The 14,095-nt window shown below is 43.3% G+C and overlaps 1 protein-coding gene across 1 annotated transcript in view; it reads left to right on the forward strand.

Moving 5' to 3' along the window:
* The first annotated feature begins 6,143 nt into the window (after positions 1–6,143).
* Positions 6,144–14,095, forward strand: part of trpc5a (transient receptor potential cation channel, subfamily C, member 5a) — a 60,215-nt gene continuing 52,263 nt past the window's right edge. Inside the window, exons 1-2 of the mRNA XM_063203614.1 lie at positions 6,144–6,299; positions 6,819–7,049. Of these exons, the coding sequence (XP_063059684.1) occupies positions 6,144–6,299; positions 6,819–7,049 (387 nt within the window). The remainder of the gene's footprint in view (positions 6,300–6,818; positions 7,050–14,095) is intronic.

Here is a 14,095-nt window from a genome sequence, read left to right on the forward strand (position 1 = left end):
GATGACACCTTCACCTATTGCTCCTAACCTCTAGCTCTAAGCATGACTGATGGATAACCAAGCACTGCCAATTCCTTTACAGACACACAGTTTGCCATCATCCCATATCTGGTGCACAACATAAAAATGGCTTGCGATGGGAAAACCTTAAAAAATAAAACCCCTTGGCTGGCGATAGTCACCATTTCTCCTTTAACGTCTAACCGTGACTCTGATGGACTAACTGAGCTTTGTCACTGCCTTTACGGTACCTTTACATCACCATCACATTTCTAGTACACACTTTAATAATAATGACTTCTGACAGGAAAACATAAAACCCCTTCTCTTCTAACTTCTGACAATAACTTTAATGGATTAACCGAGCTTTGCCACTCCCTTTACGGACAAACAGTTTGTCACCATCACATTTCTGGTAGGCCTACACAACTTAATAATAACAGGGTTCTGACAGGAAACCATAAAAGTGTCCTGATTGGAGAGATAGTCGGTGGGTTCCCCAGAGAGCAGTGCAGTTGGATTAGCAGCTAGCAGAGTCCCGCTAATGAGGGGCTGCAGTCGAGATGGTCATGTGATCACACAGACCCTTCAGATGTTTCATAAATAATGTAATTTCTATTTTTTCACTGTGTTTGTCATCTAATGAACAGTGGGAGAAGAAAAAAAGATTTTCCTTCCCCTAAATGCTTGTCAAAATGGCCCAGAAATGGGCATTTGGGGGATTGAAGAGCACTTTCCTTCCAGATGTATTTCTCGGCAAAATCAAAACAAAAACAACCCAAAAATAAAAATTCTCTGCAGAGACAGAGGCAAGACAAGACATGCTTACGTATATGATCCCCACTGGCACGATCTCCTCTACGTAGATTACATTTCAGTGGCCTGGCCGAGGCATCCTAATGCTCCCTGGGGGCATTAATTACAATTGATTAATCTAATATGCATTGATCTAAGGCACCGGGTTCAAACGAGGTCAACTAAGCCTTAATGGAATTGTGGAAATCCATAGGGAACACGAGTTGCACAGAGATAAATGGATAGAGAGATGTGGAAGTGTTATTAGTGCTGAGGCAATTGTAGTGCGGACCAGTTTAACAGCGAAATTTCAAAGACCTGTAAAGTTTGTAGACGCACAAGTAAGAAGACGGGTCAAGTCGGCTTTATTGTCATTTTTATCATACGGAAAGGTCATACAAGGAAAGTGAAATGACGTGGAATGTGCATAATTTATAGGAGACTTGGGCTGTATCTTTGGTCCTGTAAATTTACTATTTCTGACAGATAATCCCAGTAGGAATATCTTCACAGGCATCACTGCATAGTTAGTAGACATGCCCAATAACATGAAGAACATTCTCACATTTCAGAGATGAATTCCATAGGGGAAAATCCATAGGGGATACTTGGGTAGGATACAGGGCTGGCCTGGTGGAGAAATAGTGCCCGGGCACTTTTGGCTTAAAGGGGCACCTCAGAACCGACTCACCATTTTTTAGTTTTTTTTTTGTACATTTCTGAAAATAGGGGCCCACAAGGGTGCAGGGCCCACCGGGAAATGCCCGCTATGCCAGATGGCCAGTCCAGCCCTGGTAGGATATACAGTATGTGGGTCATAGTGCTGAAATAAGTCTGACACAGATCAACAGCAGAACATCAAAGACATGCAACATGCCAACATAAACACACACTGCACATACAGTATAGTACTACAGTACAGTACAGGTGAGTCATACACTGATTTACTGTACTCTGCATACTCTGCATAGTTGGTAGTGACATCATCAGTAGGCTATAGCCTTTTTCACACAGCAAGTCAAAGTGGACATACAGCACAACATGAACAGAGCAGTGATGGAAAGCGATGATCGTAGCCTAAAGGTTGAAGGAATAGCGACATTTTCAAAATAATAAATCCCTACGTTGCACATTAAATGGATTCTGGAGAGTTTTGGCACACGAGGCACAAGCTATCCCGAGACACAATGGTAGCTATTTTTGCATTCATCCAAAGACCCCATTCACAACAGTAATTGACCTGCATGACAATGTCAAACATCATCATTACAGCCTGTAGTCCACCGCATTGTCAGCCAGTGCATTCACTCACTGTTGTTACACACAAAACGTTGGCCACACAAATAGTCTCCCGCTTTCCTCATATCCCTGCTTTGTGCCATGCATATTTTTTTGTTCTCCTGTATCCAACCTCTGAGATAGAGAGGAGTGTCAGGGTAGGAGGAGAGAGCTGCTTTAAGCAGAGTTGAGGCTTGGATTGGGATTGGTACCCAACCTCTAGTTCAGTGGTTCTCAACCTTTTTTTGAACAAACGCCCCCTTGACCTTATCACAAGCCTACCAATACCCCCTGTAGTATTGAAAAAATAAAATAGACTAATGCACCTCAATGGCAACTAAGCACTGTCCCCTCTCAGCTGTATCCTTCTCAATGCCCCCCTAGGGCTCCCCAATACCCCCTGAGGGGCTGTAGCGCCCCCGTTGCCAAACACTAATCTAGTTGATAGAAGTCCTTTTGTTATGTTGATTTCATGGCAACTGTTTTCAAGCGTGCAGACTTCTACTGCGTGTTGACATGTTGGCCTACTGTACAAGCCTAGCCCTAAAACTGTAAGCATTCGAACAATTAGGTTAGCTGCAGGTATGGGAATATTTGTATCTTACACAGTATTGCCAACTTTCACTATTCCATGACGATACATTATAACAGGGACCTTGGAATAACAAATAACTTACATACATGAATGATGTTAAACATAAAAAAATAAAACATAAAAAACAAATAGCACTGTGTAGCAGTTTTTACCGTCTTATTTTTTTGTAGCTGTTTTGTAGTTACAATAATAACAATACAACAAAATACAAAAAAACAGCAACAAATGTAGCAACAAAATAAACGCAGCTTACCATTGCTTTGCAAAAAACATCTCTGTTCAGCCTGGAGCGTTTAGAATGATAATCAGAGATGCTGCCAGGCACTATGACATTATCAGCTTCGGAACCTAATCTTTATGGAATAATAGACCAAGGGCTGTAACATCATCACTATATGGGTAAGACATCATAATGCTTGTCAATGCTATCAAGATGATCTATGTATAATATGTAAACCACCAGCTTACTTTAATATAGGCCATATACTGTAAATAAACAGTATAACCAAAATGAACAAAATAAACACATTTTGAGAAATCCGATACCTGATACTCATACTGTATGAAATGTGCAATGAAATTATGTGATCGAGTTGTAAGTTATATGGTGTCTTACTACTAGGATAGCCTGGCATGGAATGTTTGGAAACCTAATCTACTGACACCTCATACAGATACGATAAATTATGGGTAGAAGACTTTTTTTGGGCTCAGACTTCAGGTGGCGCAACTGCCTCCAAGGCTCATAAATAAATTAGTAATTGGTGGTTAATATGCTGCAATGAATATGCTTCTGAGATAGTCCACTAAAAACAAACAAACAAAAAAATCCATACAGTAGTGGCACTGACTGTTGTTCCACCTTGACGTGTGCTACTGCTGAAATGAGCCTTATACAAGTCTGTACATTTTAATTCCTTTTATTTTGAAATCCTGTTGTATTTTTTCGGTATCCCATTTCCAGACTCTGAGAATGAGGTAAAGGCTGCCCAACTCAAAGCCTCGACTCAGCCTCAGCTCTCAGCTCTCTCTTCATATCCTGGAACCATTCTTTGGCTGTATCTCAAAGTCAAGGATCCTGGCCTTGCTAGGATGTGAAACGCCCAGTGATTGGATACTCTTTGGTGAACTCCGCGGAGTATCCAATCACTGGGCATTTCACGTCCTGCAAGGCCAGGATCCTTGACTTTGAGATACAGCCAAAGAGTGGTTCCAGGATATGAAGAGAAAGCTGAGAGCTGAGGCTGAGTCGAGGCTTTGAGTTGGGCTCTAAACCAGTCCACTTTTCTCCTACCCACACACAATATGGATACATATCCCCTGTACCCAAGTGCTGAGATACGTATAAGCGGATAGTGGAAAGCTAAGGCTCAGGCTAGGAGTTGAGGCTTGGATTGGGCTCTAACCCAATATAGCGTTAGGTGAGCTGTCTCCAACCCAACACCCAGCATTAGTGTCTCTGAGAGAGAGAGGCGGGGAGTTGAGGCTGTGGAGAGCAGTGTTGCCAGATTGGGCGGTTACGGGCCCAATTGGGCTACTTGGGATGGGTAAAAACGGGGGAAAAATCTGCCATTTGCCGTTTTTTCTGCTGTTTTATGCCCATAGGAATCAATGCAATTTGTTAAAATTGGGCAGGATTTAGCGCCTCTTGGCGGTTTTTGAGCACCTTTTGCCAGGATTTGATCAGACACATCTGGCAACACTGGTGGAGTGGCTTGAATTATTGGGCTCTAACCCAATACCCCAGTGTAACCGTTGTCAATTTTCCAGCCTCCCCTTGTTTCCAAGCACTGTGATAGAGAGGTTGTGCCAGGATATGAGGAGAGAGATTTGAGCTAGTGTAAGGCTGAGATGAGTTGAAGCTTGGATTGGGCTCTGGCTAGCATTAGAGTCAGTGTCAGGTGGGCCTACGCAGTGGAGCACCGTTTTAGCCCAGCAAGCAAGCCACTAGCATCTGGGGGTGGAATAATCAGTGGTGAGCAGGCAGTACAGAGCAGCACAGCGCAGCGCAGCGCAGCGCAGCGCAGCGCAGGCAACAAGCAACAGCAACAGAAGCTTGCACTATAGCCGTATTTGCCTGCCTGCATGCACACACACACAAACACAAACACAAACACACTCTCTCTCTCTCTCTCTCTCTCTCTCTCTCTCTCTCTCTCTCTCTCTCTCTCTCTCTCTCTCTCTCTCTCTCTCTCTCTCTCTCTCTCTCCCTCTCTCGCATTCCCTCTCTTTCTCTCTTTCTCTCTCTCTCTCTCATTTGCTTGCGCATTTGCTTTCTTTTTCACCCCTCCCCTCTCTCTCTTCCTGTGTCTCTCTCTTCCAACTCTCTCTCCATCACACACACACACACACACACACACACACGCACGCACACACACACACACACACACACACACACACACACACACACACACACACACACACACACACACACACACACACACACACACACACACACACACACACACACACACACACACACACACACACACACACACACACACCAACATAACATCAGTCTGATTTTTTCCCTTTTTTGTCCATATGAGCTGCCGCCTATGACATTTCACATACCCACAGGACCACAGTACAAAATGTGCTGTTCATGTTCCTTACATAATCAATAGCTTTTGCGCAGTCAATAATCAGATTGACAAACAACGCAAATGCAGCAATGTGTACTCGCATGTGAAGAAGATAATTGCGAAACCCTGTGAACTGCCACTTAAAATCAACCTCAATCATAACAATTGTTATTGTTATCAAGGTAGCACTTCCTTTTACAGTTACTACTTCGGTGTACTGTATATCATCATGTACTGTACTTGATTACGGTACACTTTACACAACTAACCTTAACCCTAGGCACAGGGATAATGTCAGGGGCAGTCAAATATAATATTCATGCTAATTAAAAAATATATATATGTTTCTTCTCTTCCCTTTTTTGATACATAACCGCCGCCGTAGTTTTTTTATTTTCCAGTGTCCCCCTTACACACCCCTCACCCCTCCGCCCCCTTCTTCTGTCGCTATCGCCAGAAAGCCATGAACCCCATGGTGCAGCTATAGGCTACTACAAGAAGACGAGCTACAGAAGACAGACTTGCAAAACGTAGCTGTTCTCATGAAGTCCCTCTTTTTAAATTTCCCCTGTGTCCCCCACTCCCCTTGCTCAACATGTCACTGCCAACAGAAAACCATGAACCACATGACAGTTTTCCTAAAAAAATACTTATTCTTTTTTCTCTTCTCTTCTCTTCTCTTCTCTTCTCTTCTCTTCTCTTCTCTTCTCTTCTCTTCTCTTCTCTTCTCTCCTCTTCTCTTCTCTTCTCTTCTCTTCTCTTCTCTTCTCTCCCCTTCTCTCCTCTCCTCTCCTCTCCTCTCCTCTCCTTTTCTCTCCTCTAGTTCCCCTTCCACCTGCCCCCCTCCCCCTTCCTCGACCCGTCACCACCACCGCCGCCGCCACAGAGCCATGAACCCCATGGCGCAGCTGTACTACAAGAAGGCGAGCTACTCGCCGTACCGCGATCGCATACCGCTGCAGATCGTGCGGGCGGAGGCGGAACTGTCGCCCACGGAGCGCCACTACCTGATGGCGGTGGAGAAGGGTGACTACGCCGGCGTCAAGGTACAACACAGGGCCTCAAAAACCATGCACGCACACGCACACACACACACACACACACACACACACACACACACACACACACACACACACACACACACACACACACACACACACACACACACACACTCACTCACTCACTCACTCACTCACTCACTCACTCACTCACTCACTCACTCACTCACTCACTCACTCACTCACTCACTCACACAGGAAGCGATTCTAGTGTCAGGTGGGGCCCAAGTGAAAATTCAAAGGAATGAACTTTTGAAACAAAATAGCCACTACTGTAGTAAAATCTGAGTTGTTATTCATCAGGGGCTTGGGGGCCCCAAACGGCTGCCTGCCTGATAAGATGTGCCTCTAGTCTGCACACACACACACACACACACACACACACACACACACACACACACACACACACACACACACATAAAGACTTGGCCTCAGGCCTGCGATACACTACATTAACTGAAGTTGCTACTGAATATGATGTACGATCTTTGTGCTTGGATCTTGAAGCACGCGCTGGAGGAGGCCGAGATCTACTACAACATCAACGTGAACTGCCTGGACCCGCTGGGCCGCAGCGCGCTGCTCATCGCCATCGAGAACGAGAACCTGGAGGTGATGGAGCTGCTGCTGACGCACGGCGTGCACGTGGGGGACGCGCTGCTCTACGCCATCAGGAAAGAGGTGGTGGGAGCCGTGGAGCTGCTGTTGTCCTATCGCCGCCCCAGTGGAGAGAAACAGGTAGGGCATGTGTCATCATACATTTCTTTTTTTTAAAGTATGTTTGTTTTCGGGACTTTATGGGCCTTTATTATGACAGGACAGTGTGAGAGGAGACAGGAAATGAGAAGGAGAGAGACATGAGGTAGGGCCTCGAAATGACTCCGGCTGGACTCAAACCGGGGTCCCCATGTGCATGCAAACCCAAATGTGGAGGGCTTAGCGCGCTGTGATTATAAATGTCTGTGTGTGTCTGTGTGCTGGTAGGCACAAGGTGTGCAGTATGTACTGTATGCGTGTGCATGCATTTGTGTATGTCCACATGTGTCCTCAGCTGGACTACTTACTACGCCATACACAAGGATGTGGTGAGAAGGTGGGTCTGTGTGTGTGTGTGTGTGTGTGTGAGAGAGAGAGAGAGAGAGAGAGAGAGAGAGAGAGAGAGAGAGAGAGAGAGAGTGCTGTGTACTGTATATAAAGGTTAGTTTTGCATGTGTGAGAGATATTGAGAAAGCACTCGAGGATTCAGAAACATTGCCTCTGTGTGGGTCAGCTTTGTGTAGGAAATAGTGAATGCGTTTGTGTATGTATGCGCGAATTTGGATGTAAATTGGCTTCTCGCATCTGCCAAAAAAAAAAAAAAAAAACAGTGGATGAATGAATTGCTTTGCTGGAGGCGTGAAATTCTAATCTCCAATGCTTATTTGCCCCTTTTCTTCCTTCTTCTATTTGTCTTTTTGTTGTTTCCACTGCAGTGCAGTCAGTGAAAATGATTACAGTCACCAAGAGCGGCCTAAACCATAATGGCTAGAGCAGGCGGAAGAAAAAAAAAATCACATCAATAGCATTCCTCTCTGGCTTTCCATACTAATTACGGCGCATTCTAGACACACAGCCTCTACAACAATCCCAAACATTTGCAATCCCATTACCCGGCACAAGTGCGTATGTCACTCTGTATATAGACAAGACTGTTTTTCCCTCTTTATTTTGTAGAGAAAAACAGTACGTCTCATTCAAACACCAAAACTGGGGATTGCTAGACAGTTGTTCTGTGTGTCAGTGATTTAGGGCAGAATTGTACAGTGATGGGATTGATATATGAGCACCAGAAAGGCCCAATCTCAATTCACCCCTTGGCCCTACCCCTTACCCCTCCCCCTCCGTTTTGTGTAGGGGTAAGGGTATCCCAATAGTCGTTAAGGCAGAGGGGTAGGGGTAAGGGGGAGGGCTTTGTAGCCCTCAAAAGAAGGGGATCAGACAGGCAGACTCCGTTTGGAGGGGTAAGGGGTAGGGGTAAGGGGTAGGGGTAGGGGTAGAAAAATACAAATGGGAAAGGCCCAAAGACACTGACACAAACACACAACACAATATTTTTTGCAGTGTCAATGCTACACCCAGAGACTCACATTTAATACTCTTCTACAGTTGGTCTTACTCTAAGTGTGGAATCAACAGTTGAATTTACTGTGTAAAGTTCTGCATGAACAGATTCAGAAGACAGAGACGAAGATGGATGAGCGAGGGGCTTGTGTTATTGTGAGTTATATACCTTGGGCTGACGTACAGGTACAGGACAGGAGGCAGGGACACCTTGTCCTCGGGAGATGAGAATTCGTGCCGTCTGTGACTGGGAGTGATTCATTTCACGAGAGACAAACAGAACGCTTATTTACTCCACTTGACTGTGTACATTCACAAGCACAAGCACCAGCACTAGCACTAGCATATACTAGACCAATATGATGATGAATATAAATATAAATATAATAAATTAATTAATTAAATAAATTAATATAAACAAAATAAATGTTTTAGTCTCACAAATATCATTCAGGACCGCAATGCCTGTGGGTCTTGCAATGCTACAGTAAAACTCATTTACAACAAGCAAACAAAACATCTGCAGTTTGATTATGATTTAAAAAATAAATAATACAAACAAACAAACGAACAAAAACACAAATAATTCAATAAAAATAAATCTTGAGTCGTCAAAAAAAAACCAAATGAACTAAATAAAATCAGACAGGCCTAATAAAACCTCCTGATACGTGAAGTGAGTAAAGATTAAAGGTTGCCAGGGTAACAGAGTAGAGTTCAGGGAGTGCTGGGAGATGGAACGCGGTGCGGTGATGTGCTGTGCTGCTGCGGTGCGGTGCGGTGTTGTGTGGTGTGGGCTCCAGGCAGACACCTTACAACAGAGTTCCAGCATTCTATTGTTGCCCATTAGCAAGCCCTTAGCGCGCGTGCACACACACACACACGCGCACGCACGCACTCACACACACACGCATGCGCATACGCACACACACACACACACACACACACACACACACACACACACACACACACACACACACACACACACACACACACACACACACACACACACACACACACACACACACACACACACACACACACACACACACACACACACACACACACCTCGCCATTCTCCTCTGGTTCTGATGACGCCAGAAGGAGATGGGCTCATTATTCACAATAGCCGTAATTCATTCGCTCATTCTTGGCATGCTAATTCAGCTGTTACTGGAAACGTGGCAGCTAGAAAGCAAAAAAATAAATGACCATGCATAGAGAATCGAGAAGCACATGGGAGATGAGGGAGTTTGTTTCAGAATGGACTTGTTTATCAAGTGGGGGAGTGCCTCGCGTTGTCAAGTGGTTGGAAATAAATGAATCGCCCCGCTGGTGTTTATTATTATTAATCAGCGTTGATTTCTTAATTCTGAGCTCTGTTAGGCAATCTAGGCAGATTCATTTAAAACAAGTTTAGTTTTTGGTAGCCTATCTATCTCTATCTATCTCTTCTTCCTCTGCCTTCCTGCTATTTCTGCCTCTCCTCTATACCTCTCCTTTTAAATCCATCTCTAACAATGATGTTTTTTTTCCCATTTGTTAAGCACTTTGAGTTACATGCCTTGTATGATACAGTAATATACAAATACAATTATTATTATTATTATTATTATTATTATTATTATTATTATTATTATTATTATTATTATTATTATTATTATTATTATTATCTGTTGATGTTGAAATCTTTGTAAGCCAACCTCAAATGAGTGAACTCCAGATTGCGTATGTTGAGGTCCAGCAATGTCTGTAAATTCAGCACTATGGTATAGACTAAGACTCACATTGGACGTGTAACAGTATATTGAGACAAAAATATAAACTTCAGGCTCGTTGAATGCAAATTATTATGCTTTTTAAATACAGTACATGTGCATGCAAATTAATAAAAACCTGCAAGAGTGCATATAATACCATAAGACCATAAAGTAATCCTGCAGAGGCAAAAAGAATGACATATTGATACGACACAAGTAAAACAGTAGACATTTTTCCATTAGTGCATTTGCCTCTGGGAGTCACCCTGTATATAAAGCTGTCGAGTTTTGACTAGAAAAAAAAGTCATAATGGAATGGGAGTGTCCAAATATGCACTGTAAATTTACATTTCACACATACATACTACTGAGGTCAAACAAGAACACACAATGTGATTGGTTAAGCTTAGAAGCAATTGGGAACAGGTTGCATGATGTGATAAATGCCCACAGTAGGCCTAGCACTAATGTAGCTTATGAACCAAAGTGGAAACTGTCAAGTCTGACATGGAAAGGAGGACTTCAACTAGATGGCTTGGCAAGTATAGGAGACGATGACACAATGAAAGAGTAAGCAGGGAAATGATTTCTTATCATCGGGGCAGCCTTTTTTTTTTGGAATGACAGCTGAATTTGACAGAAATATATAGTTTCGCCAGCCATTCTATTCTGAAGTTGTCAGCTAAATTTAAGGGATGATCTTGCCAGCCAAACCCTGCTGTGCTGGAGCCAAACACTAGCAGGAGTTATGCTGTGCCTGTGATGAACGCATTGCAACTCTAGATTTGTTACCACCTGGGTCATTCCAGTGTACTGCGACACCATTTTCATGGTTGCTGTTGCACAGTAAACACAGTGTTATCTCTCTATGATGATACACAGGACAAGTTTTTGAACAACATTTATGGGCAACGATGCTGTAAAATGTTGCTTGGACTGTTAATCACTGTTAACACTTTTATCAAGAGAACTTGGATCAGCACAAACTTGGAGCAGACAAAGATGTTGCTGCCAAGCAGCATTGCCCAAAAAAATGCCCTGTGCCTGTATGTCATCACCTTAAGTGTTTTATCAACACTGCAAAATTCACTGTGCTCTGTCACTGTGCATTTCGTGCAGTTAAACCACTGAATTCCCACCCGCAGTAGCAGAAGGAGTTATGCAGTGCATGCGTTGACTGAACACGTTACATTCCGGGCCATTCCATTGTGCTGTGACACCTTTTTTGTGTTGGCTGTTTTTTATATACTGTATACAGGGCTTTAAATTAACACCAGCCAAGTGGCGAAATAATGGTGAAATTTCGGTTTGGCTGGTGTTACAGACCAACTTACTAGCCTCTGTGACCCATTAGTGAGTGTGTGCTTGCCTAGTACTACCACATTGACTAGCCTTTTTGGCTGGTGATGAAAAAAGTTAATTTAGAGCTTTGACTGTATGGAACATATATACTGCAAAATAACCTCCGGTCAGAATCGAACACTTGTTCCTGGCGTTATAGTATGGTGACCCCTATGGACGCTGTTACACAGTAAAATTTTACAGTGTCATCTCCAAAAGTTTTATTAATGCTTCAAAAAATTACTGTGAACTATCACTGTCAGCTGGTGCAGTTAAGCCCTTAGCCTCTGTTATAACCGTATTGTCCCCAAAACCGTAATGACCAAGTCATAATCTGTTAATTAAGACTCTCTGCGTTCTCATAATCGTTACGATGTAGTTGAGTGTTTTCAGCCAAGAGTGAATAGGCCAGTCGATGGGCCCATCTCTAGTCAGGGGCTACAGCTTTGGAATTGCTCATTCCATTATACCACGGTAGCCTACCCCTCATGTGAAGCCACTATGGGTCTGTGCTGTGCCTTCCTACAATTCCCACCCATAGCAGAGAGATTTGAATGCACAGCTTGCTTCTGCGCGGCTTACAACTGTGGCCGCAGTTTTCCAATTTGTAGGCATTGCGGGGATTGCTGAAGTATTCCCTCATACTGCAGTAAATCTCTGCATGCAATGGATAAACCCAAGGTCAAGTGCTTTTCCCAGCTTGTTCTAAACGTTCACATCCTATTACTTATTGGTCTGCATGAGCATGTACAGCGTGCTTACCAAAGTACTCAAATCAGTCATCACTGGTACACAGTGTAGAATTATTATTATTATAATTATTATAATTATTATTATTATTATTATTATTATTGTTATTATTTTAAAATCAATGTTTTGGACGTTTGGCCTTGGCTCTCCCTCTCGCAACAGCCCGCACTCAAACTACTTCCTTTGGCTTATGACAAAATATGCTCTTACATTCAGTTAGTGGCTGATGGTGAATTGTGATGTTAAGTTTGGACATTGCCATTTAACATCATTCAAGCTGCTGTCACATTGTTAAGTATCATGAATTAACTATTAAAGAAACACTATGCAACTTTTTCATAGTCATGAAATGGCTTGGTACTCAACATTTTGCTTGACTGACCCGCTATTGGGGAAATGGCAATATTTCCATCACCGCCTAGTGCTCCTGCTCCGAAACAGCACTTGCAGTTTTGCCTGGCGGCGCCGCGCCTTTTGTTGTTGTGCAATTTGTGGCCGCTAGGGGCGTCTAGATTTCTATGCTGTATGAGCGGAGCGAGACCTATTCCCCTAAAAGCTGGCTACTGGTGGACAGCTGATTGTGAAATATCACGCTGGCATGCAGTGAAAACAACGAATGGGACTGCAAATAAATCACGAGATAATTGAGATGAAAGGTTTGGACAGGCAAATAAATCGCTTGTGTGAACATTGGAAAAGGGCTTCAAACCGGAGAGAGCCGAACGCCAAAAGATGGGGATTTTATCATTCATTCACTACACTGGGATGTATGCATTAGCATTCTCAAAACCCACGCCACCTCGTTTAGTTTACAAAGATACACAAATGTATACGAGTTGAAATCTGATGTCGCACATTTTATTTGATGTCAAAGGACACAATCAGTCGAGCGAGGCTAAAAATATAGGCCTATGTTGTTGCCGATCAAGAGGAGACAAAACGTGATCTCTAGTCGGCATATGTCCACTTTCACTTTCAACACCACACGAGATAAAAACGCGTCTTGTCACCTCGACTTCGAAATCGTTATTATGACAACAAAATAGCCGTTTGTTTCCTCGTTCTTCTAATGTAGGCTACAGGTACTATATAGTTACTGGAAATGTGAAATAAAGACGGGGATATCTGCCGAGAACAAGTGGACCAAATAATATCCATCTGAGGGAAATGCAAACATGATTGAATTGAAACATGAAGTGAATTACGAAGCAGCCAACTCATAAGCAAGGGGGGGAATCGCACATATGATAAAGCCCCTTAGAAGTGGAGAGAACTGAATGCAAGGAAGGGAATCTGGCTAATTACAGAAGACGACGAAATTTAATTCGCACATAATCTCGAAGCCAATGTCTGTCTAATTTAGTTCAATGCACATTTTCGGCAGAACCACTAGAGGCCGCTATAAAGTTGTTTATATCTGTGTGTTTATGTCAAAGTTGCATAGGATATCTTTAAGAGCTAATGGTGCATTCCCCAGGGCTGGGAAATGGGATGTTTCTGACCTCCTACTTGCTGAAATGCATTGGAACGCCTGTTGAAGCGGAATGTTCAAGTCGCGAGCTGGGGCAAAAGCGAAGCAAACCGACTTCGCCCCATTGACAATCGTGATGTCATCACAGCAATGGCAGCGCACAGTGTTAGGAATAGTTTATGTTGCACATCACCATTCTATGGACAAATAAAGTTGATTCGGACAGGTTAACGGTTGCAAAACAGCCTGTTAACTTTTCTAAGGTGTAGTTATAGGCCTATTGACATTGCGTATTTCAAAGATGAAATGCGGCTAAATGAAAATAACGCATGATGTTGTTTACATTGCTGACATCTTTGAGA

Source organism: Engraulis encrasicolus, chromosome 7, assembly GCF_034702125.1.
Source record: "Engraulis encrasicolus isolate BLACKSEA-1 chromosome 7, IST_EnEncr_1.0, whole genome shotgun sequence".
Taxonomy (NCBI): Eukaryota; Metazoa; Chordata; class Actinopteri; order Clupeiformes; family Engraulidae; genus Engraulis; species Engraulis encrasicolus.